This window comes from Pleurodeles waltl, unplaced genomic scaffold (assembly GCF_031143425.1).
Source record: "Pleurodeles waltl isolate 20211129_DDA unplaced genomic scaffold, aPleWal1.hap1.20221129 scaffold_58, whole genome shotgun sequence".
In the NCBI taxonomy this organism is placed as follows: domain Eukaryota; kingdom Metazoa; phylum Chordata; class Amphibia; order Caudata; family Salamandridae; genus Pleurodeles; species Pleurodeles waltl.
This window is the reverse complement of record NW_027150290.1, coordinates 877,267-897,445: the sequence shown is the minus strand read 5'-3', so window position 1 is coordinate 897,445 and position 20,179 is coordinate 877,267. Positions and strand designations below refer to the sequence as shown.

General features: G+C 46.4%; 1 protein-coding gene across 1 annotated transcript; it reads left to right on the top strand.

Annotated features, from left to right (window-relative positions):
• Nucleotides 1-275: 275 nt before the first annotated feature.
• LOC138278796 (zinc finger protein 665-like) lies at nt 276-1,544 on the top strand. The gene has a single exon (XM_069219311.1). The coding sequence runs from the start codon at nt 276-278 to the stop codon at nt 1,542-1,544; it is 1,269 nt and encodes a 422-aa protein (XP_069075412.1).
• The last annotated feature ends 18,635 nt before the right edge of the window (nt 1,545-20,179 follow it).

The following is a 20,179-nucleotide window of genomic DNA, read 5'->3' as shown; positions in this document are numbered from 1 at the left end:
TGATTGTGTGAAGAGCATCAGTCAAATACCAGACTTACAGAGACATCAGCAAACACACAGAGGGGGAAAAACCATACAAGTGCAGTGAATGCGTGAAGAGCTTTAGTCAATCATCACACCTCCAAAGACATCATCAAACACACACAGGGGAAAAGCCATACCATTGCACTGAATGTGAAAGTAGTTTTAGTGATTCTTCACAACTCAGGATTCATCAGCAAACACACACAGGGGAAAAACCATTCAAGTGCAGTGAATGTGCAAAGTGCTTTAGTATGTCATCACACCTACGAAGACACCAGCAAGCACACACAGGGGAAAAACCATTCAAGTGCAGTGCATGTGCAAAGTGCTTTAGTATGTCATCACAATTACAAAGACATCAGCGAACACACACAGGGGAGAAACCATTCAAGTGCAGTGAATGTGCAAAGTGCTTTAGTATGTCATCACAATTACAAAGACATCAGCGAACACACACAGGGGAATCCCAATTACAAAGACATCGGCGAACACACACAGGGGAGAAACCATTCAAGTGCAGTGAATGTGCAAAGTGCTTTAGTATGTCATCACAATTACAAAGACATCAGCGAACACACACAGGGGAGAAACCATTCAAGTGCAGTGAATGTGGCAGCGCTTTTATTTACTCTTCATCATTAAGGATTCATCAGCGAACACACACAGGGGAAAAACCATTCAAGTGCAATGAATGTCTGAAGAGCTTTAGTCACTTATCAAACCTAAAAAGACATCAGCGCACACACACAGGGGAAAAGCCCTTCAAGTGCAGTGAATGTGGCAGCGCTTTTATTTACTCTTCATCATTAAGGAGTCATCAGCGAACACACACTGGGGAAAAACCATTCAAGTGCAGTGAATGTCTGAAGAGCTTTAGTCAGTTATCAAACCTAAAAACACACCAGCGAACACACACAGGGGAGAAACCATTCAAGTGCAGTGAATGTGGCAGCGCTTTTACTTACCCTTCAACATTAATGATTCACCAGCAAACACACAAAGGGGAAAAAACATTCAAGTGCAGTGAATGTGTGAAGAGCTTTAGTCAATTATCAAAACTAAAAAGACATCAGCGCACGCACACAGGGGAAAAACCATTCAAGTGCAGTGAATGTGGCAGCGCTTTTGTTTACTCTTCATCATTAAGGATTCATCAGCGAACACACACTGGGGAAAAACCATTCAAGTGCAGTGAGTGTGTGAAGAGCTTTAGTCAGTTATCAAACCTAAAAACACACCAGCGAACACACACAGGGGAGAAACCATTCAAGTGCAGTGAATGTGGCAGCGCTTTTATTTACTCTTCATCATTAAGGAATCATCAACGAACACACACAGTGGAAAAGCCATTCAAATGCAGTGAATGTGGCAGCACTTTTAGTTATGCTTCATCATTAGGGACTCATCAGCGAACACACACAGGGGAAATACCATTCAAGTGCAGTGAATGTGGGAATAGTTTTAGTAAGTTATCACACCTACATAGACATCAGCGCACACACACGGGGGAAAATCCTTAAAATTGTAGTGAATGCGGCAGTAGTTTTAGTGACCCTTCAGCATTAAGGAATCATCAGCGAATGCACACAGGAGAAAAAACATTGAAGTGCAGTGAATTGTATGAACAGTGCTGGCGGTATCCGTGGCACCCTATTTTGACATTTCCGCTGGGCCAGCGGACAAGCCACATCGACATTGAAGCCGGCTCATAATAGAGCTGGCGGCAATGTTGAAGTACAGTGGGTGCAGCAGCACCTGTTGCGCATTACACTGCCCGTATTTCAGGCAGTGAAATGCGCGATGGGGCTGTGCCTGGGGGCCCCTGCACTACCCATGCCAAGTGCATGGGCAGTGCAGGGGCCCCCCAGGGGCACCGTGATTCCCCCTTACCGCCAGCCTTTCCATGGCGTGGTTTACCGCCATGGACAGGCTGGCGGTTGGGGATTCATAATCCCCAGGGCAGAGCTGCTTATAGCGCTGCCCTGGTGTAGGAGACTGGCCTGGCTTATAGTGGGTACCTTGTGGTACTTACACCTTGTGCCAGGTCCAGTTATCCCTTATTAGTAAAATAGAGGTGTTTCTAGCAGCTTAGGCTGATAGAGGTAGCTATAGCAGAGCAGCTTAGGCTGAACTAGGAGACATGCAAAGCTCCTACTATACCACTTATATCATATAGCACTATTTCACAAGAAAACACAATACTCAGAGTTACTAAAAATAAAGGTACTTTATTTTAGTGACAATATGCCAAAAGTATCTCAGAGGATATACTCCCTTAGGAGGTAAGTAATATACACAAATGATATGCACACAAACCAAAATCAGGTAAGTAACAGTTAGAAAAGTAGTGCAAACAATGTAGAATCACAATAGGATGCAATAGGTAGAAATAGGCATGGGGCAACACAGACAATGTACACCAAAAGTGGAATGCGAACCACGAATGCACCCCAGGCCTAGTGTAGGTTGTAGAGGGTCGCTGAGACTGTTAGAAAACACTAAGGGTGTCCAAGATACCCCACCCCAAGACCCTGAAAAGTAGGAGTAAAGTTACCCTACTACCCCAGGGAGACAGTAAAGTCGAGATAGGGGATTCTGCAAGAACAACAACCACCAGCAAAACACTGAAGACAGATTCCTGGACCTGGGGACGTGTAAAGGAAGGGGACCAAGTCCAAGAGTCACACAAGTGTCCGGGGGGCAGGAGCCCACTAAACCCCAGATGAAGGTGCAAAGGGGCTGCCTCCGGGTGGAAGAAGCTGAAGATTCTTCAACGACGGAAGGTGCCAAGAACTTCTCCTTTGGTCAGAAGATGTCCCACGGCGTGCTGGAGGATGCAGAGTTGTTTCCACGCAGAAAGACTGCAAACAAGCCTTGCTAGCTGCAAGTGTCGCAGTTGAGGATTTTGGGTGCTGTTGGGGACCAGGAAGGACCAGGATGTCGCCCCTTTGAGGAGGAGATGGAGGGGGCGCTCAGCAACTCAAAGAGCCCTGGCAGAAGCAGGCAGCACCCGCAGAAGTACCGGAACAAGCACTTAGAAAATCTGAGGACAGCGGTCGACTCAGAATCACAAAGGAAGGTCCCACGACGTCGGAGTCCAACTCAGCAAGTTGGGCAATGCAGGACAGAGTGCTGGGGACACAGGCTAGGCTGTGCACAAAGGAATCCTTGGAAAAGTGCACAGAAGCCGGGCCAGCTGCAGATCAGGCAGTACACAGGATTACTGTCTGTCGTGGGGAGGCAAGGACTTACCGCCACAAATTTGGACAGAAGGGCCACTGGACTGTGGGAGACACTTGGACCCAGCTCCTGTGTTCCAGGGACCACACTTGTCAGGATGAGAGGGGACCCAGAGGACCAGTGATGCAGAAATTTGGTGCCTGCGTTAGCAGGGGGAAGACTCCGTCAACCCACGGGAGATTTCTTCTTGGCTTCCAGTGCAGGGTGAAGGCAGACAGCCCTCAGAACATGCACCACCAGGAACCAGTCGAGAAAGCCGGCAGGAATAGGCACTACAATGTTGCTGGTAGTCATCTTGCTACTTTGTTGCGGTTTTGCAAGCGTCCTGGAGCAGTCGGTGGTCGATCCTTGGCAGAAGTTGAAGAGGTAAGTGCAGAGGAACTCTGGTAAGCTCTTGCATTCGTTATCTGAGGAATAGCCCAGAGGAGAGACCCTAAATTTCCATAAAAAAGGAGGTTTGGCTACTGAAAGAGGTAAGCACCTATCAGGAGGGGTCTCTGATGTCACCTGCTGGCATTGGCCACTCAGAGCTGTCCATTGTGTCCAAACACCTCTGAATCCAAGATGGCAGAGGTCTGGGACACACTGGAGGAGCCCTGGGCTCCTCCCCTGGGAGGTACTGGTCAGGGGAGTGGTCACTCCCCTTTCCTTTGTCCAGTTTTGCGCCAGAGCAGGGCTGGGGGATCCCTGAACCAGTGTAGACTGGCTTATGCAGAGATGGGCACCATCTGTGCCCATCAAAGCATTTACAGAGGCGGAGGGAGGCTACTCCTCCCCAGCCCTTCACACCTATTTCCAAAGGGAGAGGGTGTAACACCCTCTCTCAGAGGAAATCCTTTGTTCTGCCTTCCTGGGACCAGGCTGCCCAGGCCCCAGGGGGGCAGAAACCTGTCTGATGGGTTGGCAGCTGCAGTGGAGTCCCCGGAAAGGCAGTTTCATGATCCTAGACATGTTACATGGCCATGTTCGGAGTTACCATGGTGACGCTACATATAGGTATTGACCTATATGTAGTGCACAAGTGTAATGGTGTCCCCACACTCACAAATTCCAGGGAATTTGCCCTGAACAATGTGGGGGCACCTTGGCTAGTGTCAGGGTGCCCACACACTAAGTAACTTTGCACCTAACCTTCACCAAGTGAGGGTTAGACATAAAGGTGACTTATAAGTTACTTAAGTGCAGTGTAAAATGGCTGTGAAATAACGTGGACATTATTTCCCTCAGGCTGCAGGGGCAGGCCTGTGTACGAATTGTCTGAGCTCCCTATGGGTGGCAAAAGAAATGCTGCAGCCCATAGGGATCTTCTGGAACCCCAATACACTGGGTACCTAGGTACCATATACTAGGGAATTATAAGGGTGTTTCAGTGTGCCAATGAGAATTGGTAAAATTAGTCACTAGCCTGCAGTGACAAATTTAAAAGCAGAGAGAGCATAAACACTGAGGTTCTGGTTAGCAGAGCCTCAGTGATACAGTTAGGCACCACACAGGGAACACATATAGGCCACAAACCTATGAGCACTGGGGTCCTGGCTAGCTAGCCTGGCTGGGGATTATGACCGCTCGGCAGAAGCCTGACGGTACAATGGAAGGGCCGGCATTATGGCCATGGCTAATGCACTACAGTCATAATACACTGGCGGAACACCGCCAGCCTGTTGGCGGTATTACCGCCAGTGTTCCTGCCGGCCGCCAGGGTCGTCATGACCCACTTAGTCACTTATCAGGCCTACAAAAGCATCAACGAATACACACCAGGGAAAACCATAAAGGTGCAGTAAATGTGTGAATAGGATCAGTTGATTATCAAAACTCCGAAGACATCAGCTAACACACGGGATAAACAATACTATTACAATCAATGTGGAAGTAGGATTAGGAACGTGCCAACATTAAGGATTCATCAGCAAACATTCACAGGGGAACAGCCTTTCAATTGCCCCAAATGTGTGAAGAGCTTTAGTTTACCAGGCCTACAAATATATCAAGGAACACACACATAGCGGAAAAGCCATTTAAGTGCAGTGAATGTGTGAGGCGCTTTAGTCAAATGCAATGAATGTGAAAATTGTTTTAGTGACTTTTCAACATTAAGGATTCATCAGTGGACACACACTGAGGAAAAGCCTTTCTGGTGCAGTGAATGTGTGGATAGCTTTTGTCAGTTATTAAACTTATTGGTACATCAGCAAACACACACAGAAGAAAAACAAAAACATTGCAATGAATGTCAGAACTGCTTTTGTCAATTATCAGCTCTCTAGAAGTCATGAGCAAACACACAGTGGGAAGACCTAGAAGTGCACTGAAATTGTGAAGAGCTTTTGTCAATTTTCGATTCCACACAGTCCTCAGCGAACACACACTTTCATTTCACTCACATGGAAAAAATCCTAGAGGTGCAGCGAGTCTGGAAAGAACTTAAGAAGATTAACAATAATATTGAACCATCTGAGGACATAGACATGAGCAAAAAGGTGCAGTTATTTTAACATGAAGGAATTACAGAGAAAGATAAAATGTCAATGATGTGGGACATTCAAATACCAGATCATAGAAGACCCGTCTAGTCAGAAAAGAAAAAACACAAATATCGATACCTGTAGAATTATATAACGTGGCTATTCTCAGTGATTGTTCACTTTTGCACACATAACAAAACAACATGACATACCAGGAAGCACACTGGGAGACTAGCACATTGTTGACTAAAATTAAAGAAACATTGTTGGTTTTTATTCAGTTGCAAAGAAAAACATCCAAGCACACCTGTCCTGCTACCTGTAAAGGCAGCACTCTGAACAATACTGGGACTAACAAGGGTACTTTCAGCTAACTTGAGGGGTTAGTGATAAAACCCATAAACCCAACACACCTCGACTGAGTCCCTGCAAGAAGAACTAGTTTAACAAGCACATGCTGGTGAATGTTCACAGCTGATCGTGGTGTTTGGTCATTTTCATACAACATTGATGATTCACTGGCAGTAGCCGGAGAACAGTGTCCAAAAGCACAAGACGTAAAAGCAGCAGAATGTGAGCTGTAACTCTCAGGGTTAATGCTTGCAGTGCACGATATTTACCACCCAAGCCCTGACATGGAAGAAGCAATGCTAATGTCCATCCTCACATGCACCTGTCAATGCACCCATCCTAGTGGCACTTCCCAGGGATATTTAACATTGAGCTGGATCTTGGCTCACTACTCACTATGTAAATGAGTCACTGTTAGATTAATTGTATATTAATGTGTTTTATGAGTTTCTTATTTACAGAGAGTCATTCAACCAAATCCTAACTAGTTAAAGGACAGAATCGGGAAATGATGGCACAATTCATTATAGGAATTATTGTGGAATGAAGGAGCCCACTACAAAGTTTTTCATAGTACTATGAGAACCATGAACGGGTGAAGGGTGAGCAAGGGGAAAAAGTTGTGGTTGTCTGAGGGTGGAAACGCACCTGCAAAGATCACATCTAGAACTTTGTTCTTCCTATGTCTCGAACAAACTCTGCTTTATGTGCTTTTTTTCTTAAAATGGGAGGCTGTGCCTCTGAGCCCAGTAAGAACATGAGGTGCTAAAATTCTAGCAAATGCAAACTCTGTAGCTTTTCCACAGCCATATAACGCCCCTATATCCTTTGTTTTTTTCAGTCAATTCCTAAGTTTTTTTTTAATTCTATTTTCTAAGTATACCATCTCTGTAATCTTTGTTTTTTTCAGTGAAGAAATTATTATATCCTGACTTATCTCACGTTTAGCCTTGTTCAAAAAAGACATTTTAACATTTTACACATACTGCGTTCACTTTCATGTAGTTTAACATGCTATAAGACTGTCCCACATACAAAAATATTGGCAGTATAAATACAGTGCAGATGACAAATTGTCACCTATTGTTTCGCTCATGGACGTGTTGTCAGGGCTCTGGAGATGGGAACCTCCATTGGTAAAATGTATATATTACTATTAACAAATGCCGCTTCAGTATATGTATTGAACTAAAGTGAAGCACAGGTGTTCAGGATTTGTAATCCAAAAGAGTATACCCTGCTCTTACATAATGTTTGCTGCATCATTTACGCACTGAATCAGTTGAAGCATCCGCTCGTTCTTTGGGCCTTATAACTAAGTCTGACCCAAAGCTCGGCTTGGCTCCTCCCATGAATTTTGTGACTTGCCGAGCTCTTATTTTTACCAGAATGAAACCAATTAACCAGCAGATTCTGTTTGAAGAATGTGGTGAAATAGTTAAATCCCACATCAAAAACATTTAATTGCTAGGACGATCAATTGCTCACCTGGCAACTCCTCTTCACACCGGTTGTCCCTTATTCTCAAATGTTCAGAGGGGTTTGTTGTCTGAGTGTCAGAAGTGACAGAGACATTCATGAAGCTAAAGCAAGAAGGAGTGTGTGGCAGATATAGAGGGCAAAAGAGAGATAAAGGGAGCGAGACAAAGAAAGAGGGAGCGAAATGAAAGAAAGTGAGAAATAGAAGGAGGGGGAACAGCAAGTGAAGCACCCAAATACTTGTCAGTGTGTGACACCACTAGAGGAACGTCTTGAATACTTGTGAATTTATATATTTATTTTCAATACCCATAGACTAACGTCATGCCAATAAACAGGGCACAAGTTGTGAGGAAGAAAGGGAGGGGGACACTTCTCATATGCAAATCACAATGATGTCACATGTAGTGATGTCACAAAAAGTGATGTCAGGCCCTTATAATAATCCTCACATGAAAGGTCGACGGCCTATTTTAAAAACAAGAAACATAAAATAATGTTGAAAGAACATTTTGGTTTTACTTTTTATGCATCATGTTTTTCCCACTATCAATCTGTAACTAAACTTGGAAATGGCTGAAAGTGTAAATATTATTAAACAGATATGTGGAACTTGGGAATTAGATTTTTAAATACCTTTCAGCAAATAAATAAAATGTGCTGGCAATTTATGTTTGTTTCCTGATGGTGTTCTTTACCCAGCTCCAAATCACAAAGGTGTTTCACATTTACAGTGCGTCAAGCAGTAGAAGGGTTCATCTTGTCACGTTCTCTGTTCCTCTCTTGTGCCATTCACACAATTAAAGGGGCTGGTACTGGTGGGACGGGTAGTTACAAACACTCTGATGCCAGTATTTGCAGATGCCAGAAACTGCAGAGCCATCCACCAGGTAACACCTCTCAGTCACAGGCTGGGGCGCAAGGTGGAACTGAGTCCCTTTTCTACAAAATAGCAGGGGCCTCCAAAAACTGCTGCCACTCCCGACGTTTGCCATGCTGATAAAGCAATATTGAATTTGAGTAATGTACAATGAATTAAATTGACAGAAAGAAATGAGAGAAAGAGCACAAGAGAGCAAGATGCAGAAAGTATGGTGGAAGAGAAAATGAAAAAAGAGACATGAGACAAGGAGGAAATACAAACGGTTCTCTCTTGGTAGATCATGCCCTTCTGTAGATAGGACCCTTTTCAGGTTATTTATATAGAAAATAAATAAAAAGGTGCCGGTATCCAGCCTTATCTAACACCACGATTCAAGGAAAATTTAGATGTACACTCTCCAGCGGGCCCATAACACACAGTAACTGTAAGGTCCAAATGCAAGTCTCTATGAAAAGTAACCAGCATTTTATCAAAACCCACACACATCAATATGTTTCAGAGCTTAGTCCTGTGAACCTTGTCCAAAGCTGAGCTGAAGTCCATGAACCCCAAATGAAGGGAGCCTGCCTTTGCCTTGGTGTACTTCACTACGAGTAGGTAGAGATTAAAACCTTGACCCACGTTGCCCTTCCCAGGCTGGAAGCTGTATTATACATCAGAGAAAAGCTCATGTTCACTAGCCCACACAGTTAACCTACTCAATAGAACTCTCCCAATTACTCTCACTCTTGATTCTTTCAATGAAATGGGCCTGTAACAGCAGGGGCCATCCTTGTTGCCCTTTTTATGTTTCGTCTAGGCAGCGCATGCTCTCTCTCCTCAAGAAATGTTATCTATTCTGTAGAGTAAGTGCATCCCCTTTGCTGCCCGTTGCTTTTAATCTCGTCAGTGTGAGTTTTTTACTGGTCAGTTGTATTTGTCTCTCCTTTCGTTGCTTGGTTTCCTCCCATGGCAACTACCCATGTTACATGTACGCTTACTCTGTTCTTAATGTATATATTTGTCAGCGCACTACTTTTTATGTCAACTTTAACTCATTTTCAGGTTTAGAATGGTAACACAGATGCTCCCGTCAAAGTTGAACGCAAGTTTGGCATCCAGCCGCTACCGCACTCCCTCATGCCCGCTTCACTCGAGGCTTGTTTCATTTTCATGAGCACTTCCCACAAGTGTGCAGTTTTCTGTCCCTTGCCCTGGGCAGCGCCCACTTCATGGCCACCACACTTCCTCTCCTTATTGCTGGCTCTGCTCACTCCTCCCCCTGCTCTCGCCGGCTTCCTGCAGTGCCCCTTCCTCCTCCCTCCTGCTTGATGGGCTTGTTCCTCTTCTGCAGCCCGCGCTGAGCTTCTGATCTCCTTCATTTATTCTTTTGGCTCCTGCAATGATTTGCAACCATGGGTACTATGACCCAAATTTAAGAAGAGCCTAGCACCACCTAGCACCATATTAGCGTAATTTTTTTACATTAATGTTCTCGTTAGGTTGGCAAAAACATTGTGCCAAATTTACAAAGTGGAGCAATACATGCATTGCGCCACTTTGTAAACCCTGGCGCCACATTATGCCTGCGCCAGACATAATGCATGCAAGGGGGCGTTCCTCCATTAGGGGGCCCAGAAAAATGGCCCAGTGGAATCTGTGAGATTCCACTGCACCATTTTTCTTATCATTTTTAATGCCAGCTCAGTGCTGGCATTAAATTGAGGCACACCATTGTTTATAATGGGTCTCTATGTACTTTGCAGGATTAGTGCCAAAATCATGACGCTATTAATCCTAACGTGCTCCATGGTGCGCCATATCATTAATACGGCGCACACGTGGGGGCATATTTATACTCTGTTTATACGCTGGTTTGCGTAAAAAAGTATAAATATGGGCCTTGGTGCATTAGTGGCACAATGGGGCGCAAGAAAAATGGCACTTCATGTAATGAAGCACCACTTTACTTAAATCTGGGCCTACATTTTTTATCAGAGCAATCTCTAGTTCTTGTTTACTTTTTTCTCACCCACCCAAATCCTATTTCTTCTCTTCCCCGTGTCTTTTTCTTCTCCTCCTCCCACACGCACTGATCTCTATTTATTCTCCCCCATTCCAACTGAAGCGCTGGCCACTTCATAGCTCTTTGATTTTGTTTTGAGGACTGGTTGTGTTGCGGCGACGATGGAAGAAAGGAAACAATTCAACAAACAACAGACAGCAGCAGCCTCTGCAGAGAGGTACAGGAGAAGGCTCTGCACACACGAGCAGGTACATGATGGGTTACCATAGCTTTGTGATGTAAAATGACCAAAACGTTCCTCCATGGCAGCAACAAACAAAACAGCTGGCAGAGGTCCTGTCCCTCACAGAATTTATTATCTCGTGTCGATTGACTGCTATTTGGCTCTGCGCTCTTCTCGGTCTTTATCTCCGCTCCACAGTTCTGAATGAGGTTAGTGTGCGCTGCCAAAAAACAGTGAGACATACTCTCTGCTGTTTGCTTTATTTTCCAATTCAAATTGTTCCATGCAGAATTATGTTTCCCACCTGCCGCCAAGGAGGATCTGTGTTGGTGGATGCGTCTCCAGCAGTGCACCCCTCTCCGTATTTAGCCATGCACTTACATTCTTGTGGCGCTACAGCCAGAAGTGTCGACTATGGAACTGGGAACCAGGTTTGAGTCTCAGGATCGGTGCGACATCCTGTGATTCTGGGCAAATCACTCAATCTCCCTGTGCCGGGGTGTACGCAATCTGCAGTAATGCTTCTGCTGGCTCAGGCTAGCATCAACAACAAACATTTGCAAAGGGAATAGGTCTACAGTGGCAGCCAAAAAGCAAGACCTATTGGCTTTGCCAGTGCTTGGTAAAGACTGGAATGATAACAGAATTTGACATCGAGGGAGGAATACCTCTCTGAATAGCTGTGTTGACCTAACGGGTTAGAAGGGATGCCCATAAATCAATGTTACGAGTGGTACAGCATCATTACCTGGGGCTTTATTCTTTGGAAGGTTGACTATAGCATCCGGAACCTCTTCCCTGCTAAATGTCAAAGGAGGGCCTGTGGTAGGGAGTGAGGACATATCCTGATGCGCATCCATGGTACCATTAAAGGCGGGAGCATCCTAGATGGATATGTACTGCTTAAGCCAGGACTCTGGGTTAATAAGCTGGGAAATAGTGCTCCTTGAAGATAAAAAGGGGCAATTGATAGTAGCCCAAACTTTAGAGCAGTCTTTATGCTTACAAGAGATCACCAGGTCTTCCCAGACTTCTTGTCTTAATACATCTTTCCTTCTCTTGATGACAAGGTCATAATCCTGATGACACATTTCACTTTGAGTTTGTGTCTTGGCTTCTCCTTCAGAGCCTCCAAACGCTTTTTATGGTAAAAGTGAAAGTAAGATCAAACCATCAAGTAAAATATTACCAGAATTCTGAAAGGAAAGACAGACAGTGAGTTAATTTGAAGATCCAGTAACTTCTTGCTTGGGGCAACAGTAAAAACTGTAAGAACACTTTTAGCTCTGCCCGAGCTGAAGCCTGCTGTAGGAAGAAAAAATCCCTTATGGCCCTCAAAATAGAAAGTTGTTAGATGTCTTCAAAGTTTCTTGCTGGTATATAATGTTATTTTTTTTCAACAGGGAGAACCACCCAACATCATCAGTATTTTTGTACAATCCTGCCACATTCCTGCTTAAAATAACAAAATCCACCTTAATCATTGGATTCTGACAACCCCTGACATCAGCAGTGCTATCAACATAGGCAGTATTAGGAGGCAGTCAATTGTTGCCATTGAGTGAGCTCAAAGGATCAAACCTATTAAAGGTAGGGACACTTTGGGATAAATTACTAATAACAGCACCCACCTGAACAGTGGAAGGAAGTTGATGGGATATAGAAAGGATACGTGGATTAGTCACAGACCTATAGAAATAGCACAAAGGCAGGGGTCAGCCACTAGCACAAGGTGTCGGAAAGGTCCAACAGTACGCGGCCAGCAACATAAGGGCTGTTGAAATTCATGCTAATAGAATCCCCAATCATGATTTTGGGTTGTTCGCCTAGCCAACTGACTCTACGTGCCTTAATGATGGACATATGCAGGTTCAAGTTTTCTCTTAGGCGCCCCTCCAACCAATGAACTATTTTGTTTCTGAGCTGCAGAATGTATTCAATCGGCCCAGATTTTAGGTGGGGGGGCACGTTAGCAAGAACAATTACATACAGTGCTGCAGCAAGGGGCTGAAGAAGGCAAGTCAAGGTTAAAGCAGATAGAGCTAGGGTTTCCACTGCCACTACTGGTGGCTTAAGAAGGCAAGTCAAGGTTAAAGAAGATAGAGCTAGGGTCCCCGCTGCCACTACTGGTGGCCGAAGAAGGCAAGTCATGGTTAAAGCAGATAGAGCTAGGGTCCCCGCTGCCACTACTGGGGGCAGAAGAAGGCAAGTCAAGGTTAAAGTAGATAGAGCTAGGGTCCCCGCTGCCACCACTCGGGCCTGGAGAAGGCAAGTCAAGGTTAAAGCAGATAAAGCTAGGATCCCCGCTGCCACTACTGGGGGCAGAAGAAGGCAAGTCAAGGTTAAAGCAGATAAAGCTAGTGTCCCCACTGCCACTACTGGGGCCTGGAGAAGGCAAGTCAAGGTTAAAGCAGATAGAGCTATGGTCCCCGCTGCCACCACTGGGGGCAGAAGAAGGTGGCCTCCTCACAGGTACTGCTCCTTTGGAGAAAGCCTGACCAAAGATATGAGCGTCATCCCCTTCCAGACATGTCTGTGCTGTTAATGGTATCCTTAGCTGCAGAGTCTACGTGTCGTGGATTAGATGACTGGGCTGACATGGTGAGCTGAACGTCCACCGTTATCGGCTCACAGTCCTGCTCTGATGCTGGAGGGTAAGTATTAGTTGACATGGCCCTCACAGTGGCTGGCTCAATGGGATGGGATACTTTTGCCTACTTAGTGAGAGAAGCCTCCAGCTTGGCCAACCTGTTGTGGCACACCGCGAAGGGTGTGGTAATGAAGTTCTCCAGTCTGCTAAAGTAACTTGCAAGCAAATCACCCACAACCTCAAAAGGCAATGCAGAACATTTTGGTGACCCAACACTGGCAGCTTTCTTCTTTTTCCTGGTAAGATGGAGGCCGAAGGTGAGACAGAACCCATAGCTGGGAGTTGTTGGATAATGGCCTCAACTGCATGTGGGAAGTGACCCGAATGTCACATTTGACTTGGGAACATCCACTACAGGCAGTGTCCTAACAGTGGGGAATTTGAGTGTTGAATGTCAACGGATGCACCCAGACCCAGCTCCTCTTCAACAAAACCGATTTCGCTAGTTATTGCCCCATCCGCAGATGTCCAGTAAGTTAGTATGTTTGATCCATTTCATGATGGCAGCGTGATACAAGTTGACCACAAGCGTGACCTTCACATTACTCAAATGGGTGGGACTTTCCAAGGCATTGACAAAACAATTTCTTCACAACCCCTATCCAATCAAACACAGGCTCTTGGCCTCAGATCTATGTGAACATCCAGATATCTGGCTGTTGCTTGGAGAATAAAGTAACGTATGTCATGTGAGGTGTCTCTTTTAAGCAAGCCTTACTTTATCTGCAGTCATCCCAATTCTGAACTGTAGGAAAGTGCCCTCTTTCTTGGTATGGTTACCCCATTTGTCTGCCTGATGTCAGTGTGGTTTACTGTGTTCAATGGGATCCTTCTAACCAGGACCCCAGTGATTATGCTCTCTCTCCCAAAACTCTGTATTACATCCCATAACTGGCACATTGGTGCCCCATTATAAGTCTCTAGTATACGGTACCTGGGTACCCAGGCAATTGGCTGCAGCATATATTATGCCACCCATAGGGAGCCCAAGCAAAGGCTTCTGCAGGACTGCCATTGCACTTTCAATGCCACTTTTCACTGCACCAGGTCACTTCTAAGTCACCCCTATGGCAGGCCTTCTAGCCCAGAGGGCAGGGTGCAAAGTACCTGTGTGTGAGGGCACCCCTGCAATAGCAGAGGTGCCCCCACGAACGCCAGGCCCATTTTCCTGGACTTTGTGAGTACGGGGACAACATTTTACGCGTTCACTGGGCATAGTAACTACTTAATGGTAACTCCGAACATAGGAATGTTTGGTATCAAACATGTTGGAATCATACCCCAATGCTTTTGGTTGTATGATTCCATGCACTCTGGGGGCTCCTTAGAGGACCCCCAGTATTGCCATTACAGCCTTCTGAGGGTTTCTGGGCAGCCCAGGCTGCTGCCACCTCCCAGACTGGATTCTGCCCTCCTTTTGCTTGAGAAGCTCAAGCCCAGGAAGGCAGAACAAAGGATTTCCTTTGAGAGAGGGGTGTTACACCCTCTTCCTTTGGAAATAGGTGTTACAGGCCTGGGAGGGGTAGCTTCCCAAGCCACTGGTAATGCGTTGAAGGGCACATTTGGTGCCCTCCTTGCATAAACCAGTCTACACGAGTTTAGGGACCCCCCAGTCCCTGCTCTGGCACAACACTGGACAAAGGAAAGGGGAGTGACCACTCCACTGTCCATCACCACCCCAGGGGTAGTGCTCAGAGCTCCTCCAGAGGGTGCCTGGGTTTTGCCATCTTGGATTCAAGGTTGGCGGGGAACTCTGGGAGCATCTGAGTGGATGGTGCCAGCAGGTGATGTCAGAGCTCCGCCCGATAGGTGGTCCCCCAGCTAGGTGACCAATCCCCCTTTCAGGGCTATTTAGGATCTCTCTCTTGGGTGGTGCCTCAGATTCGGTTTGCAAGACTCCTCTGCAACCTTCACTTCGACTTCTGACTGAAGAACTGCACCTGGATGCACCAGGACTCGACAAGTTGCAACAAAGAAGCAATAGTCCTTCTGCAACATTGTATCCATGGCTCCTTCCAGCAACTGCAACATTTCCCCAGTCGTGCATCCTCTGAAGACAGCCTATCTTCAGCCTGCACCAGAAAGAGAAGGACTCTCCCTTGAGGTGAAGGAGTCACTCCCCTGCTTCTGCAGGCACCAACTGCAACGAAGACCAGCTGTCTGGATCCCCTCTTCTGCTGATCTGCGTAAATCCTGCATCACGGGCGGTGGACTGAAGTGGTCCCGACGGTCCTCTCTTCCAGCTGTCCTACTTGGGTGGAGGTAGGCCCTTGCCTGCCCACGCAGGACAGTACCCACGTACACCGCATCCTTTGCTACTGCCAAGTCTTGTTGGCATCTTTTCCAAGGAATCTTCAGGCATCTTGAAGTTCCAGCCTCCAGCACTCCATCCTGCGACGTACAGCTCCCTGAGTGGTTCTCCGGCGGCGTGGGAGCCCTTTTCGTAGTGCTGCGTGGGCCCCTTCTTCAACTTTCGTGTCCCCATCCTATGGGACTCCTGTGGGTGTTGCCTGTGGTTCTGTGGGCTCTCTGTGCTGCTGAGGGTCCCCTCTGACTTGCCCTCCTGGGTAGAGTCCACCTGGTCCTTCCTGGTCCCGGGCAGCTCCACTTTCTGCTAACCTCGAGTTTTGCATGTGCCAAGGCTTGCTGGGGGAATCCGAAGACGCAAACCTGACTGCAATCCCCCTTCTGGCATGGGACATCACCTGCATCCTCCAGGAACTCAACTTCATCTTCTTGTGTGCAGTGCTGACTCTTCTTCCTCACCGTCGACTCATCTCTTGCACCTTCAGTCGGGTGGGTAGGGGCTCCTGCCCTTCCTGGACTCTGCTGTGCTTGTTGGACGTTGTCTCCTTCTTCCACAGGTCCTCCTGTCCAGGAATCCACTGTTGGTGTCTTGCAGTCTCTTCTCGGCTTTGCGTTATTCTTCTTTTCTACCAAGTGGGTGTTCTGGGGAATTTACTGTGATTTACTCCTGCTTTCCTGGTCGCTGGGGTGGGTTGTGGTACTTACCTTTGGGCTTTCCTAGTAGTCCCAGCTCCCCTCTACATACTCCACTTACCTAGTTGGGGGACAGACTCTCGCATTCCACTTTTTTAGTATATGTTTTGTGCTCCCCCTAGGGCTATTTCTCTCTATTGTGATTTTCACTAATTGCACTGATTTCTAGCCGTTTTATGCCTATTTGCATACTAGTGGATATAATGTGTGTATTACTTACCTCCTAAGGGAGTATGGTATTTTTGGTATTTGTGGCACCAAAATAAAGTACCTTTATTTTTGTAACACTGAGGCCCATATTTATACTTTTTTAGCGCCTTCATTTGCGCCACTTTTTGACGCAAAAACGGCGCAAACATGCAAAATACAATTGTATTTTGCAAGTTTGCGCCGCTTTTGCGTCAAAAAATGACGCAAGTGCGGCGCTAAAAAAGTATAAATATGGGCCTGAGTGTTTTCTTTCATGTGTTTAAGTACTGTGTGTGACTACAGTGGTATTGCATGAGCCCTGCATGTCTAGATAAGCCTTGGCTGCTCATCCACAGCTACCTCTAGAGAACCTGGCTTCTAGACACTGACTACACTACCCTAATAAGGGATACCTGGTCCTGGTATAAAGTGTAAGTACCATATGTACCCACCACACACCAGGCCAGCCTCCTAAATGAACACACTTTACAGACATTTGTCATCATTAAATATTACAAAACATGAGCAAGACAAGATGGATTACACATAAAATAAAACATGCTTCCACAACATTATCCGGATATTGCGCCCTGAATTCATCCCTTCTAGATGGCCAGGTGACCACAGGGGCCTCATTTAGAGTGTGGAGTAAAGTGACAAGGCACTGTGTCATTTCTTTACCCTGCAGCGGAGGCCTGAAGAGCCTGCCACAAGGTGCTGTGTTGTATCTTTACCCTGCAATGGAGGCCTGAAGCGACCACCACGAGGTGCTGTGTCATGTCTTTAACCTGCCATTGAGGCCTGAAGGGCCTGCCACAAAGTGCTGTGTCATTTCTTTATAGTGGAGGCCTGAAGAGAGAGACCGCACAAGGCACTGTGTCGTGTCTTTACCATGCTGTTGAGGCTGAGGAGCCAACCACAATGTTCTGTGTTGTATCTTTACCCTACAGTAGAGGCCTGAAGAGCCGGCACAAGGCACTGTGATTTTTCTCTATCCTGTCACATAACACTGACCGCTGCCTATAAGACAGTCCTCTGGGACAAGTAGCAAAATGTCACAGACCGGAAGAAGAAATGGAAGAATGTACAAATCGCTGATCTAGAAAGGGAGATTAAAAAAATGAAGATAGTTACGCAGCAGCCAGAGAGCAGTCAGTATTGCACCGATAAGAAGCCACGTATAAAGCTTATCATGCACTGACCCACCAGATGGTGAAAAACAGCCACCCAGAGGAAACTGTCCAAAATGGAAGCATGGCGGGATACCTTATGGCCTGGTTAAGCAGGAGAGACGAGGAAGCTAGATGAGTGGGAGAACTTACAGGCGAGGATGGATCCCAGGTCAGTGCAGACAAGGACACATCAGACACCTTCATACAATACTGCTGGACACTATAGCTTTCCTTGGCGAACTGACAATCCCTAAACTAGATGCTGGCAGCAGGAATATTTAGACCAAGAACTCCTAGATGCCCAAAAGGAGCTTGTTTCCATAAACTGGACGTACCTTTTCCAGGTTCTTAAGACGATTCGGATTTGGTCCAGTCTTTTGCCGCTTGGTGAAGCTATTGTACAAGAACCGACAGCGGAGGTGATGGTAAACAAAGTTTTATTGGAGACATTCACACTGGGATAAGAACCTAGACGGTTGTGCCCTGATCCTCTTCTGTTCCCCTCTGCATGGTGCCGTTGGCGTATTGGCTACAGGTCATGGGAGATGCTGTGTGTGTACCCGAGGTGGTGGGTAAACCAGAAAAGATATCACTGTAAGCCAATGACATCCTGTTGTACATTTCTGATCTCAAGATGTCCACACCAGAGGTCCTCTCAGTGGCCGTAGGATATAGGATCAGCTGTGATAAATCAGTTCCATATAAAGAAGGGAAGTGGAAGAAAGTGATTCCAGTCCCTCTTGATGTTAAAGTCTTGACTGAGTTGAATGGATGTAATTTAGGGGTTACCAGGGGCGTCTGCCCCAGATACCCCACATGTTGCTATTTTCGGTATACCAGGGGACGTAGCTATACCCAGGGCACAACTACCGTTTCGTACATTGGGGTCTGTGCCAACAAAATGGGACATTGCGAGCCAATGGGGGAAGCCATGTGGCCCCAATTAAAGATAACCGGATAACCGGCCTGACCACTTGTATGCCGACGGGGAGTGTTACTTATGTGGCTAGGGGGTATCCTAGAAAATCAGAGCAGGTATGAGAGGCGTTAGAACGTACTATGGACTTGATTTGGGAACCTGGGCATCACCTGAGCCTTCTCTTGAGGTAAGAGGCATCCACATCATCAGACCAGATCATGCAGGGGAGAAACCCACCTCCCATAATTGGGAGTAAGACAAGACCCCTGAAGGATCAGGGGGACCACGCAATGACTTACATGTACGGTCAGTCTAATCCACTATGGGAGATATATTGTGATATTTGTGGCAAAAGTGTACAGTTGAAAGAGGAATGTTGTGCTTTATCTTGTAAAACAATACACATCATTTTTAAAAAAGAGTATGCAGGATTACTGGCCGTGGAGTTGTAAACATGTATTATGAAGCACTGACACGGGGACGGTTAACAGACATGTAACAAGAAGCACAAACACTAGTTCTTCCAAAGGTTAGAAGAGATGTACTAGAGTGTATTATTGGCCATTATCCATGCTAATCAACCAGATCAACCAGTAGATTTGTAGAGAGCTACTTGTCACCCGTTGTGAGTATCCAGGCACTGGCAGGGTCCAGTTGATTAGCTAAATAGCTAGGTCTTCAGGGACTTTCGGATCTCTGGAAGAGATGGGGAGGTCCGTAGATGTAAGGGTAGCTAGGTAGGGGAAGGAGCAACCTCTGTATCTCTACGTCGGATGCTGGGGGTTAGGGTAGAGACAGGGATGCAGAGCGGAGGTGTCGGGTGCCCTGATAGAAGTTCAGGCGGTGGTTCAAGAAGGCAGGTCCGCAGTTGTGTAGGGCCTTGTATGCATGGGTCAGTAGCTTGAACTGGCATCATTTCTGTACAGGGAGCCAGTGGAGTTCCCTGAAGTAAGGGGTGATGTGGGTTGTCTAGTGCAATCCAGGACAAATCTGGCTGTGGCATTCTGTATGGGCTGTAGTCATCGGGGAGGTGAGTTGCAGTCCCTGCCTGGGGAGTGTTGAAATAATCCAGTCGGTTGGAGATGAGGGCCTCAGTGATGTAGCGTCTTGATGTTCGGGGTAGTTATTTGAATGTCTTACGAAGCATGCAGAGGATGAAGAAGAAGGAGGAGGAGGAGGATTTCACCTGAGTCTTCATGTTTAACTTGTCCAGAATCATGCCTAGGTTCCTGGCTTGGTCAGTGAGGGTACGAGTATGTTCCAGTTCTGAGGGCCACTAAGATGCATCCCATGGGGAGCTTTAGTTTCTGAAACTCAGTACCTCTGTCTTGCCCCCGAGTTGAGCTTCAGGTAGTTGTCCTTCATCCAGTGGACGATGTCTGTCTTAGTAAATGTAGATGCAAAGATTTTGAGGAAAATCATGACAGGAGACTAGCGAAGGCAGCTAAGACACTGATTGACACAGATCACATTGGATTTGTGGGTGGGCCTAGGACAAGGACTAACATACAAAAGGCTTTTGTGACCATGGAACATGCGACAAGCACCACGGAAAAATATACTGTAGCTAGTTTATGGT